The sequence below is a fragment of the Crinia signifera genome, chromosome 9 (genome assembly GCF_055691185.1).
Source record: "Crinia signifera chromosome 9, ASM5569118v1, whole genome shotgun sequence".
Taxonomy (NCBI): domain Eukaryota; kingdom Metazoa; phylum Chordata; class Amphibia; order Anura; family Myobatrachidae; genus Crinia; species Crinia signifera.
In genome coordinates, this window is record NC_139225.1 from 125,627,738 (window position 1) to 125,641,850 (window position 14,113).

The window sequence follows — 14,113 nt, forward strand, 5'->3', positions numbered from 1 at the left end:
GTGTTCTTTTAGACGGAGTTTTCTCTGGAGACGGTAATTGTCGACTTTCCATTTAAAGTCATCGTGTGTGACTGTGGGCACGAAGTTTAAGCCCTTATTTAAAACAGATAACTCTGCTGGAGTCAATACTGCACTCGACAGGTTAAACACAACGTCTATCGACCCCTTCTTGGCTGTCGCCTTCCTCTACCTCTCGCCTTGGCCACCTCATCTCGATCGCTTCTGATTGTATCGGCATCCCTGGCCCTGGTGCCTTCGGCTAAAGGGATCTGTGTTCGCTGTCGTCCCTGCCGTTGCTGCTGGGGTTGTTCCCCCTCACTGGCCGAGGTGCTTGTGTCACGTGAGCTGAAGGCTGGTTGATTTCTCCAGCTCCTCCGAGGTGCCCTGGTGTTACGTTGTGGGACTGCTCCCCCTTGTAGCCATCGATACACCCGATGATTGGTGTAGTCATCTCGAACTTTCACCAGTTTGTCCTTCTTGAATTTAATCAAGTCCTGACGATAGGCGTTTACCTGCTCTGCTAGTTTGGACAGCAATTCTTTAGATGACTCTGCTTTCAAAAATGCATCATGCTCACTTTCAAATTTTGTTAGAGACTCCCTCACTGCTCCCAGCTCCCGGTTGGACTCTTCAATTACCAGGAGCATGAGGTCCATGGAGCATTTGTTCAGGATGCTTATCCACTTTGAACAAAACGGTGCACTGTACCTCCCTATTGTGGGGGTGTTGTGCACCCTGAACCCCCTTGGTATTTGTCTGGAGCGGTGATATTCAGACAAAGTGATGCAGTGCATTAAGAAGTCAATCTCCCTTTTTTTAAGCTTCAAAAGCTCTTTATATGCATCATCTTCTGTTGGTTTGATGCTCATGTCAAAGGGATAGTCGGAATACAGAATATTGCTAGCTTCGCTGTCCGAATAACTAAAGGCATTGGTGTTATCACACAGCAGTAACTGGGACATTTGCTCCACTGCTGCTGTATCCATATTAACCCTTTAGTGCGCGAGCTGCTGTTGCTGTACTTGCAGAGATAGGTCTGTTATGCCCTCCTCGTGATCCTTGCTGTTATTACTGGACAGATGAATCAGTAATCCTGCTGTAGCACGGACGTTGTAAAACAGGCTGTGCAGATTACTAGCTGCTTGGATGGTACGCAGCTAGGGTTGCGGGTCAGAAACCACTTATTTGTAATCCAAAGTGCAGGTGCCTTGACCTTCCTCTGTGGACTGTAACAGTGCATAGAAGACAATATATAGCAATGTAGCGTCCGGCACTCCCCGCTTCCTATGTCGCTCCTGTGCCCGGGTGCCTTCCCCTGTGATGAACTCACCACCAATACAATGTTGAAATAATGGGCGTCACTCCGGGACTTGCGTGAAAAATCAGTGGAAGTTTATTTTTCCTTACGGTCTACGCCGTTTCGGGATAAACCCTTCGTCAGGACCAAAGTATGGAACAAGTGCAAACAACAATGTGATACAAAAAAACAACTTACATATAGGGGACCCGCCGTGTAGCATCCTCCTCCGTCTGGGACTCCTGCTGACGACTTCCGGGTACTCCCGGAAGTGACCTGTCCGTCCTGGCAGCGGAGGAGGCCACACTGTGGGAAAAGTGAATTTATCAACAATTTTTTGCACAAATTTTGGAGACATCATACAGTTCAATAGGTGCCCCAGGTTCACCAACCACAAAGCTATCCTGTTATCCTCATCATACCTCATTTCAGCAAGACTTTCTATGGTATTCAGTTAGTGGCTAATTGCCACCTCGTACCCATCCCCAAAGTCAGGCTGAACCTGCAAGGTAGAGTGCCCATACAAATGACAAAATCTGTGCAAGGAAAATCCCCTGGTTATGCAGAATCCGTGTATACAGATTTTAGGAGGTACATTTTCTAAGGCTTATCAAAATTAAAAGATGTGATATTGCCCAGAGCAACCAATCAAATGATGTCTATCATTTGTCTATTGCATCAGAAAAATGATAGACAGAATCTGATTGGTTGCAATTTTTGAAGCTTTAGTACAATTCCACCTACTGTAGGAGTGATCACTGTTACTGTATTATAAGAGAATACACTCTCAAGAGTAAATCAGAGTAAAAAACTGCCTAAAAATATGTATTTGTTTCTGCAAAAGCTGTATGCATGCAGAGGGACCTAGAAACATTTTACAATAGTTAAGAGGTGTTTCCTATTCAATCCTGATTTGATCAAGATCAAATCGGGATTGAATTGCACGGCGCGGTGTACACATTCAAGTTAGACTATAAAGTATAGATCTGTACTACTGTATATAGTCTTGCTTGCACAGTCTATTTTTCGATTAGATTTCGAAGCTTCGGGGTCGGACATCCTAATCATATTGAAACTGAATGCATTACATTTTTGGTTCTAATTCAGTTAAATTTTTCTTATATAAGCAAAATCGAATAAATAAATAGACCACATAGAACCGCGTGTTCTCCCTATTAGTGTCAGTCACCCAGATAATGCTGGGGGGGGTTTGCACTCTATATAGTAAATGGCCCTGCAATGTGTGGACCATGCTGCATCCTGAGGTGGCAATGTGAGTACCAGGAAGTAGGTTGTAGGCAAATGGAAATAGTGACAGTCCACAGAAAAAACTTAACACAGTAGTAAAAAAAAAAAAATCTTATGTACTGCACCAAATAAACTTGGAATGTTCAGCAACATAGGGATGCAGCCAGCGGGGCTGGGGCTTGGCTAGAGGCTCACAGAGCTTATTGGTCATGCCCACACAGCATCATGAAGGGGGCAAGGCCATGCAGGAAAGACACGATCATAGTCCTTGTCCCCTTTCCGGTAAGCCACGCCCTCTAACTTCAGGCTCGCGCCTTTGTCCCTCCTTACAGAGCCTACAGGTTGGGAGATATGCGTATATTATGTGTACCCCCTCCCCCACCTGTGTCCCAAAAATGCTCAGTTTGTATCCACTGAGCATTTTCCAGCTCAGCGATATTCCCCATCATCATTATCTATACACTTTGGGTGAAATCGCCCAGTGTGTATGCACCTTATCTGCCATGTCACAGGCTGAGTTTGAAAGGTGACAGGCAGGAGCTGATTGGCTGGTTGTTTATCACTCTCCATTTTATCACTTTTGGAAGCTTAGTGCATATGTCCCATGGTAAGGAAAAGATGAGCTATACCATCTCGATTAGCTTCCCCGAGCACCACCATAGAAACTTGGTAACATTGTCTCATGTGAATCATTTTGAGTATTCATTCCTAACTATTAGCTTTTGATATTATTGTCATGGAATCACCCTGGTAATGTTCCTCTTTTCTACCATGTAGCTGTTTGATATGTTTGACCTGCTGATGAGATATATACCAGGCCCGCATCACAGGGCAACTAGGATTATGTTCCAGCTGGATACGTTTATTAAGCAGAGAATGGATATCGAAAAAGAGACATTGGATCCAAAAAGACCGCGGCACATGATAGACAGTTATCTCATCAAAATGGAGGAGGTACCGTTTGTCTGTTCTTCCTCATTACACTGACATGGCATCAGCAGTTTGCCATTTTTTTTAACTCCATATTTATTAACTACTGTACAGTATGTCACTGCTTCCTCCGTTTCTGGCTGTATTTTTGCTCCTCAATGATCAGGTCAGTATTTATGGTTCTCTTATGCACAGTGGGGGCCGATTCGGGTGCACTCTTAGTGAAACAAATTCGTCCCCTGTCCTGACGGCTGGGGTTTGCCCATGCCAATTTCTGCACATGTGCAAACCCTGACTGTGAACAGCCCCAGTGACTTACAATGTTGCCGGGTCATTCACAGTGGGGAGTGATAGATGAGGGGGGGGGGCAGTGGCGACAGGGGCGGATTAAGGTCTGTGGGGCCTCCCACAGACACATTACCCCACAGACACATCCCTCCCTCGACAACCCCCCCCAGGGGAGGTTGGTACCTGGGCAGCTTAGGCGGGCAGGGGTCCCTGCAGCAGTCTGAGCAGTCAGCGCCATGGTCCCTATGGGAAGTCAGCGGCGGGGTCCCTCCAGCAGATGGAACTAGTAGCGGTATTGGCTACTAGTTTCCATCCACCGCAGGGACACCGCTGTTGACTTCCCATCCGTGGCAGGGACCCTGGCGCTGACTGCCCAGACTGCTGCAGGGACCCCTGCCCGCCTGTGCTGCCCAACCCTGCTGCCCAAGCACAGGGTGACAGGAGCCCCACACTGACAGCAGTGCTGGCGTGGGGCGCCCCTGTCGCCCCCGGGCTTAATACGCCACTGGGTGGTGGTGCTGGGCCATGGGAACGTCCACAAATTCCATGGGGATTTGGGAGGGGTGAAGTCTGCCGGGGGTGGGTGGTTGACATCACATGACATTATCCGCCCACCCTGTCTTCACCCCAACTCCCACAAATATAAGTCAATCTCCACTGACTTATATTTGCTAAGGTAGGGGAAATAATTCGATGGTCGGCGACCATCAAATGATTTCTCCTGCTGTTGGCATATGCGAGGGAATGTGCAGGGCCGGCCTTAGGCATAGGCAAACTAGGCAATTGCCTAGGGCAGTTGGAATGCCTATGGGGCACCAGCAGCTTCTGCTGATTAAAATGATATGCAGCATGCCTATATTCTGTGTGTGAGTGAGGCTGTATCTGCATATGAAATAGTGTATTCATGGAAATCACTGTAACATAGCATTCTGTATGCAGGTACAGCCACAGTCGCACACAGAATATAGGCATGCCACATATCATTTTAATCATCGGAAGCTCCTTGTGTGTGCTGGTCATAACAATGCAAATAAGAGGAATTTTCAGCAAAAAAGGCACCCAACGTTAGCAGAACTTTGCCAGGAGCTGCATGGCCTACTGAGACAAGATGTATGAGGAAACATCTGTATCCAAGCAGAGGCAGAGGTCACAGTGTTAGCGGCTGTGCGAGTGCTGTCTGCGGGTGGGTTGGTTGTGCAATAGTGTTCGGCATATGTGTAAGGGGCATTATGTGTGTCATGTGTATAAGGGCATTAATAATGTGCAACATATGTGCAATGGGCATTATGTGTGTCATGTGTATAAGGGCATTAATAAAGGTTGGCATAATGTGTAAGGGGCATTATGGTTATAAGGACATTAATAATGTGTGTCATGTGTAAGGGGCATTACTGTGTGGTATTATCAGGGGTGCCGAGAGAAAGGGGTAGGGTGTACAAATTACCCAGGCCAAAGTCTGATGGGAGGGCCCAGTGTGGGCCCCGGGCCCCCTCCCCTTAAATGACAGGAGCAGCAGCAGCTCTTCTCCTCTGCCCAGCACACACTGCTTTGTGCTGGGTTGCAGTGTGGCCATGGAGATGCTTAAAATACAATATTTTCTCAGGATTTTTTTCTAAGGGTATAATGTGAGGAGTAATGTATATAAGGTAAAGTGGTACTACAGTGTGATGTAATCTGAATAAGGGACACCATCGCATGATACTGTATAATGTGAATAAAGTTGCACTACTGTGTGGCATAATTTGAATTGGGGGTAAATTTGTGTGGCCATGCCCCTTACCAGCAAGAACACACCCCTGTTTGGGCTGCGCACCAAATGTGGGCACTGTTTCTATTTAAAATATTGCGGGTAGAAGCACCAAAATGATGACTGCTATGATGAGGGTTGATGGTGCTGGGAAAGGGGAGCAGGGTCAGAGGCGGAACTAGTGGCGGTGTTAGGGGGCACCAGCCAAAATATTGCCTAGAGCGTCATTTAGGCTAGGGCTGGCTCCGGGAATGTGTCTTCGCAACACATCCCCTCGCATGGTTGCGATGGGAAACAGTGGCGGGGGGGGGGGGGCTGCGTCACAAGGCCTCATTAAGCTGTAAGCTTCACCGCTTACCAAGTCAATAAGAATCACCCTCAATATTTGCCCTTGATTGCGCATATGTGAGTGCAACTATATCAGATCACAGTTTCAGAGCTGGCTGGGGGCAACACGACAGGACGGTGAGTTTTGTGGTAGCTGTCCGGTCAGCGCAAGCTGACACTATGACCCGGAACATGGCAGGCCTGCAGCTAGATTTCACAGCCAGGGGGGCAGCCGGTAATGTGTGAACGCTTTGCTGTGTAGCACCAGCAATGCACTTGCACTTCAGTAATCTGCCCACCAATTTTGACGGGCACATCACGGGGCAGAACCAGGAATATGGAGAGGCATCCCAACCTCCAATGTTAGCCATCGCCCAGCCACACTGAAATTGTGCACTGCTGCAAAATGCCATTGCAGCAATGCGAATAGGGAGGAAATACATTCAATTTCACTAACCATCAAATTACCCCCCTCTCCTTGTGCAGCACCGCATAACTCTGGTTTTACTAGGAGCTCCAATGGCCAGGCCCACCAGAACTCCAAGAAAACACTGGGGAGCCACCCATAAACATCTTCGGCTGTCAATCAGGCAGCATATGGTTTGGGATCACTGGCCGTCGCTGGTTGTGGCCACACGGCAAGCTCACACGTGCACACTGTGAACTGTGCATGCGCTGTAAAATTGACACTTACTGTATCTCACTCATTTTATGTTCTTGCAGGAGAAGAACAATCCGCTCACTCAGTTTCACATGGAGAATTTTTATATAAACACTGCATCTTTGTTTCTTGCCGGATCAGAGACAGTGAGCACCACACTAAGACATGGGTTTCAACAGCTCCTGAAACACCCTGACGTCACACGTAAGAAAGAAAGTCTGACCATGTCGGGTTTTACGGATATAGACAATTTTATCAATAACAGACTGATGTGGGGGGAATTCAATTGTGTGCATGCAAGCAGCCTCTAGATGGCACCCAACTGAGCTATTCATTTGTAGCTCAGTTCGTATGTGATTGGCTGCCGAGAATATACCTGGGGAACTGGCAAAAAATTTAATGTTTGATTCCATATTATCTCAATAATGAATACTAGAACTTAGAATAGAACTGTAATGTATTAAACCCTTTGAGTGCCAAGTGGATTTGTCAAAATTGGTGTGAAAATTGCCAAGCAAACATTTTTATCCATCATAATGACCTGTAATGGTACTGTATTCAGGAAATATATATCTTTCTTTGTACACAACATATTGTATTTGAATTTATATAACAAATGTGAGTAAAGCTGGAATTTTTAGCCAATATTTTGCACATCTGTCACATATATGTTAGCACTCAAAGGATTAACAAATTTGCATAGTGCTGTATATATATATATATATATATATATATATATATATATATATAATGAATACAGGAACGTGGGCAGGCACTCCACAGGCACTCCACAGCCAATAATGCAAAAAAATGATGCTTTTTATTGAAGTCGTTTCAATATCTATCCGCTATTGCCATCAGGTACAAAACATACTGTACATGCATAAGCTCACCTTAAATAGCCAGTGAAGACAATCAGCAGTGCAGGTGTGCATGCAGAAATAGCGCCAACGTCATCTGCGCAATCTACCGCAGGCACAACCTCCCTCCGCTTCACGCTTCAAAAGTAAAAGTTTCCTGCACCTCTCGTAAATGTTACCAGGGACTAGATAAAAAAAAATGCCTTTACAGCTAAGTTCCCAGAGATCCTTTGCAAGTGGAGAGTCCATTGACATGTGTATGACTGCATCACTGTTACGTGCATATTCTTGGTAATGAAGGATGTTTGGTAAAGAATCTTGTGCTCAGTTCTGGGTCAGCCCTATAACATCCCACTTTAATTACTGAAGTTCCATATTTCCTAGTCCTGCCCTAAACAGACTTTCTTCCCATAGCCTATTTGTAGTGCAGTGATTAGACTCATTTTCTTTGCTTGCTCCCATTCTTGATTAAAGAACTTTTCCAAGTTTTAAACTATGACATTACTCCTATTCCCAACCCAAAAGCAGTCCTTAGAGTAAACTTGCTAAATTCCTGATCCACCTTCTTAATCCCCATATATTAATCTACTTTTTTAACACTGTATATTTCATGCAAGCAAGTTATAACTAGGGAGGAGCGGTGCCATTGTTGAGGGCACATGCCCTAGGGCAGGGGAACCTCAGGCCGCCCACCCATCCGGCGGCTTTGTATGGAGTCAAATACGGAGGAATTCTCGTGAGAGGTTGGTAGTTCTTGCAAGATTCCTCTTGATCAACAGCAACTGGAGACTGTCAGTCCTATTCAGCAGCAGCCGCCGGAGCGTGGGACGGCTGCAGCAGGACAATTTGTAAGAGAAATTTTTACATATGGCCCCCGAAGGATTTTTTCCCCATACAAATGGCCCTTGGCACAAAAAATGTTCCCCACCCCTGCCCTAGGGAGTTGGCACAGTTTCTGCCAATTGGCAACTCTATTTGACATTGCAGGGTGCCTTCAGTGTAGCAAGCTGCAGCTAGGAGGATCCTTAGAATGCTCCTGTGATGCTCCAATTGTGGTCCAAAGAGCACGAAGGTGCAAAGCTGTCTGCCGCTCAGATTCTCATTGGTCCAGGCATTTTTCCCCTGCTACAGCCATGCACACAAGGTATTCTCCTTCTTCGGATTGCCCAATGGAGTAATCTTTACAATTGGCTTCTGGTGGCATCAAAATTTAACTCTCATGTACCTTATTCTTTTTCACTATAGATTATAACAAACAGCATCCTTTTATGGCTTTGTCTGTCTTTTATTTTATTATATTACTGTGTTTATCAAATATTGCAAACATGAAAAACTATCTCTAAAGGTGCATACACACGGTCCAATTCCGTTTTTTTTTATTCGATTTCTATTAGATATGAACTATTCAACTGCTCTGAAGTTTTTTCTACTCCTTTTTGATTTCCACTATTTTCTAATTCATTTTCCATTCGATGTGCATTCGATTTTCTATTCGATTTTGCTTCTATAAGCAAAATCAAGTAGAAAAATAGTGCATATCGCACCATGTGTATACTCTCTAAGAAAAATAATAACGATGATAAATATACAATTATTACTATTATTAATAGTCATATTCTCAGGAGTCTTGAAAGACAAAATATTTATATAATTCTTCATGACAGGTAAAGTACAAGAAGAAATTGACCAAGTGATTGGCAGGCAGCGAGCCCCTGAGCCAGAAGATCGAGCGTCTATGCCATACACAGATGCCGTCATTCATGAAATTCACCGTTTGGCCAATGTGCTGCCAATGAACCTTCCACATTCAGTGTCTAAGGACACCATGTTCCGTGGATTTATGATTCCTCAGGTACTACTCTTCCAGCAGTATTAAGTATGTCATTCATCTTACTTTATCTATGCAATGAGTCAGGGTTGGATTGTGCCTGCGGAAAAGTGGAAAATTTCCCAGAGAGGATGGGTACAACTGTATAAAATATAGTATTATTAATTAAATAATCCCCAAAAAATCACTAAAAAAATACAACCTGGAGGTGATACAGCATTTTAGTCTAATCAATTTTCACCATGAAGACGTTCACTAATATTTAGTCAACATTTTCCTTATTAAGAAATTCCTATTTTGTTATAGTTACATTTTAGTCACAAAAAAAACCTCACCGACAAAGTTTTAGTCTAAATTTTCAACCAAAAAATTAACATTGGTATGGACTCCATTATTTGTTCCCTTTTGTTTCCAACAAACTTCCTTTGTTTGGGAAATTATTGTTCTGACAATTTTGAGAAGTAACAGTCAAAAGGAATGGATTAATATTGCAAAACTTGCAATTCAGATTTATCTTCTGTATCATTTAAAGCACAGTATGTTGCTCTTGCAACAAATGATAACCTTAAATATAAGGTACAATTTCTTGCATCAACATTTCACTAAATAGATAATGTAACCTATAGTTGACTGCTCTCTCTCTCTCTCCATCTCTCTGTATTTATGTGTGTGTGTATATATATATATATATATATATATATATGCCAGTCATTAACAGGGGCGTAGCGAGGGCGGAGCCACCGGAGCACGCGCTCCGGGCGCAGAGAGATCAAATGGTGCCAGAGCCGCGTGCCACCGGCTCCCCTACCCTGCTTCCCCGCCCAGCTGCAGCGCTTACTTACAGTAGTAGTCGGAGTGGAGGTGCCGAGATTTAGCTGCCTGTGACTCAGAGGCACCCGGCAGGTCAGAGCAGCAGGGACAGTGGCATCATGGGTATTGTAGTTTATATGTTACTGCTCTAACTTTGAGCAGTTAACGTTTAAACTACAAATCCCATGAGGCCATGCTTTGCCCTGGGAGGAAGTCTCACACACGTGAACTTGTGAGACAGACAGAATGGGAACCGCGCTGGTGGGATCAGGATGCAGTCAATGAATACATTTGAGAGTTCAGAGTTCAGATGATAAGGCTGTCCTGGAGGGAGATAGCTCTAGATGCTCTCCCTCCCCCTACCTCCCCTGTGTTTATCGAAGCAGGAGCAGCAGTGTCAGGAAGAGGGAAGTGTCTCAGAGCAGCAGCTAGGGATACACAGCTCCGGCCAGGCGCACCTGCACCCCGACCCACTTAGTGTGGTCGAGGTCATCTCCACTTTTCTTGCTCCCAGTGTCAGGAAGAGGACTCCTACAGGCACAATATGTGCTGACTTTTTCACTGCCTTGGTAAAGATCGTTTTTTTTTATAAGATAATTAAATTGGTAGCTTATTCAGTATTATCTGTTACTATTCACCTCCTGCAAACAAATTGGTGTGGGTGTGTGTACATGTATATATATATATATATATATATATATATATATATGTATATGTATAATGGGCATCATGTGTGGCTTATGTGCAATTGGCATTACGGCATGTGGCATTATGTGTAATGTGCATTAAGGTGTGTCCTGTAATGTTAGGCTGTGCCCCCTTTTTGCCACGCAAGAGCCCTGCCTACTACAAATCTGGGTCTGAGTGTGTGTGTGTGGGGGGGGGGGGGGGGGGGGGCGCGAAACATGCCCTTGCTCCAGGCACCGTGGCTCCTAGCTACACCCCTGGTCATTAACAGGGTGCACTCACCAGCCTTCTTGCTTGCAGACAAAAAGTTTTAATGCTTCAACAGGGTATAGTTACATGACAGTGGGACCGCGAACCCACTGTCATGTAACTATGGCCCTTATTCTGGTTCGTGCGGTACGGCCCGCGTGCGGCCGTACCGCCGATGTTTTCCGTCTGCACATGCGCAGAGGTCAATCTGCGCATGTGCAGGCGAATTCGCCGCACATAACGTTAGTACGCCGCAAAGGGGGCGTATAGGGGCGTGAGGGGCTTCATGCCCTCATTTCCCTATGTATACGCCCCGCGTTTCATGGGCGTTCCCATGCAAACGCGGGGCGTACGCATGGTAATGAGGCCATGACGCAACTCATGGGGGCGGAAAGCTGACGTCGCCGGATGTCAGCTTTCAGCCCCCATACAAGCTACCACACGGACGATTGTCCGTGTGGTCTCAGCTTGCGGGAGCTGCCGCGGCGTGCGGACCTGCCTTCGATGGTCGACGACCATCGAATGCAGGGGGCAGCTCCCACCATGGTGGAGGCGTACGCCTCCACCATTTTCATGCGGATCGGCAGCCGTCCGTGTACGGACGGCCGTGCCGATCCGTCTTGTAGGCGGGGATTCGTCTGGTGCGGTCGGAGCCGCATATGCGGCTCGACCGCACCAACCAGAATAAGGGCCATACCCTGTTGATGCATTAAAACTTTTTGTCTGCAAGCAAGAAGACTGGTGAGTGCACCCTGTTATTGACTTGCATATAATTGGAAGGACCAATATTTGGGACTTTCTGGTATTGTGGCACCCCAGCTGTTGGCTAATGGAGGAGAGTGCTGTCCTATCTAGATGGATATATATATATATATATATATATATATATATATATATATATATATAGCTTGGCAGAGTCTGTCACTCTCGCAGACTTGTTAATAAGAAGACACAACACACCAGGAGTGGGTCAACGTTTCGGAAGTCGGTTTACTTCCTTTTTCAAGACAAAAGTGCAGTACAAAGCAAAAAGGTGCTATAGCTTACCTATATTTGTTACACGAGTAGGTTGTCCCATTACGTATGACGTTGGACTGCCCTCAACCACACTTCCGGTCCGGCGTCTCCCGGGAGTGTGACTGCCACGTCATTACCGTCTGGGAAGCTCTCGGTCAATCAGAAAATGGGAGTAGCAAGACGGCGTCTCTGTTGCTGGGCAACCAAAAATAGCAGGCTGGTGCATAAGAACAAAATGAGAGTGAGATACAATATAATAAAAGTGAGCAAGGATTAAGAAGTGACATGGTTAGTCGCAACAGTAGGCATCAATATGAAAACTAATATGTTAATAAGTAATATCACTGCATATAAGCAAACTATGTATGATCGACATTCCTGTGTCGGAAGGTGCAGTAGAATGATATAATAATTATTAATGAACAAAAAGTTGGTGGCAGAATCCAGCTTTCATATACATAGAGAGACTATCTATAGAAACATATTCAAAGTGAAATGTTCATTCAGTCCCTTAGGGCTGACGGTGTCCAGTGTATGGATCCACAGTTCAAAGCTTTAAAGGATTTATCTGCATATAATGATATTGTTATTTGCCCCGCGGATAAAGGCGGAGCGATTGTTATTCAAGATCTATCTGCTTATAAACATGAAATAGAAAGACAATTGTTCGATCACTTGGTTTACAGGTTGCTTGACGAGGATCCTACCCTGATATTTAGTCGGGAATTGAAAGAGATATTGAAAATTGCTGTTGACAATGGTGCTATCTCACAGGATTTGGCTAATGCATTGGTTCCATCATGCCTGGTGGTCCCCTTGCTGTGTACGTTGCCCAAGATCCATAAAGGGCTTGTGGATCTTCCTGGGCAACCAATTATTGCAGCAAGGGGATCACTATTTCAAATAGTATCCACGTATCTGGATACATTGTTACAACCGTGTATTATTAACAGTGTTGGCCACATCAAAGACAACACATGTTTTCTGAATGCTTTAGCGGAAATTAAGGAGTTACCATCTACTGTAATTGTCTGCTATGCAGTGTAGACATTTCAAGTCTATACACGGTAATACCTAATGAAGATGGACTTGCTGCTGTACGGTCATTGATTAGTGATAATCCCTTGTATAATGGGCCACCTATAGGTTTGGTCCTGGAATTGTTAAATCTGGTTCTTACCATGAATTATTGTTTATATGATGGGAAATTCTACCTACAGACCTCCGGGTGTGCGATGGGGTCCAATGTGGCCCCATCGTACGCCAATGCCTACATGATGGTCGCGGAGCGTAACATTTTTTTCCGTAATGATATGGTGACACCCTATATTAAAATGTTTTCCCGCTATATCGATGATATTTTTGTTATATGACAGGGCACTGAACAGCAGTTTGTCCATTTCATTGAACAACACAACTGCACTAATGATCCAATTAAATTTACATTTTCTATCGATACCTCATCTATCCATTTTTTGGATGTTAAGGTCTCGATTTTGAATGGGGTGTTATCCACCTCATTATTCAGTAAGCCAACTGACCGCAATGTGATGTTGCATGCCACAAGCTTTCATCCCAAAACCTGCAAATATAGCCTGCCTTATTCGCAATTTGTTAGAGCGAATAGGATTTGCAGTGAGGAGGGCGATGCGGAACATCACATTGATGCCATGATTGATAAGTTTGAAACTCGCGGATATGACCGTGAACTATTATTGAAATCGAAGGAGAAAGCTATGTTGAAGCCCAGGCTTGAATTTCTTAGCCCCAAAAAGAAGGTAGTCACTGACTCTATTAAGATGCCATGGGTGAACCATTTCAATACCCAGAGTGACAAGATTCATCAATTGGCTAAGTCCTTGTGGCCGATTGTACGGTCTGATCCTGCTTTGGGTTATGCCCTGCTATACCCGAGGCAAAACGATCAGAGACTGGGTAATGAAAACTGATGTAACAGGTATTAATCAACAGCAAAGTGTTCCAGGGAATTTTTTATCATCTAAACCTGGTTGTTTTAAATGTCTGAACTGCACTACATGCAGATCACTCATTGCCGCCTCCAGAATTAATCACCCCCACAGTGGTAAGCCTATTAACATCAGATATAGGGTATCATGCCAAACTAAATTTATTGTATACATGATAATTTGTCCATGTAGCTTAT

At 44.8% G+C, this 14,113-nt stretch overlaps 1 protein-coding gene across 1 annotated transcript in view; it reads left to right on the plus strand.

Moving 5' to 3' along the window:
* Positions 1-14,113, plus strand: part of LOC146035952 (cytochrome P450 2A13-like) — a 79,997-nt gene that overhangs the window by 58,002 nt on the left and 7,882 nt on the right. Inside the window, exons 5-7 of the mRNA XM_083159673.1 lie at positions 3,323-3,499; positions 6,561-6,702; positions 9,023-9,210. Coding sequence (XP_083015799.1) covers positions 3,323-3,499; positions 6,561-6,702; positions 9,023-9,210 — 507 coding nt within the window. The remainder of the gene's footprint in view (positions 1-3,322; positions 3,500-6,560; positions 6,703-9,022; positions 9,211-14,113) is intronic.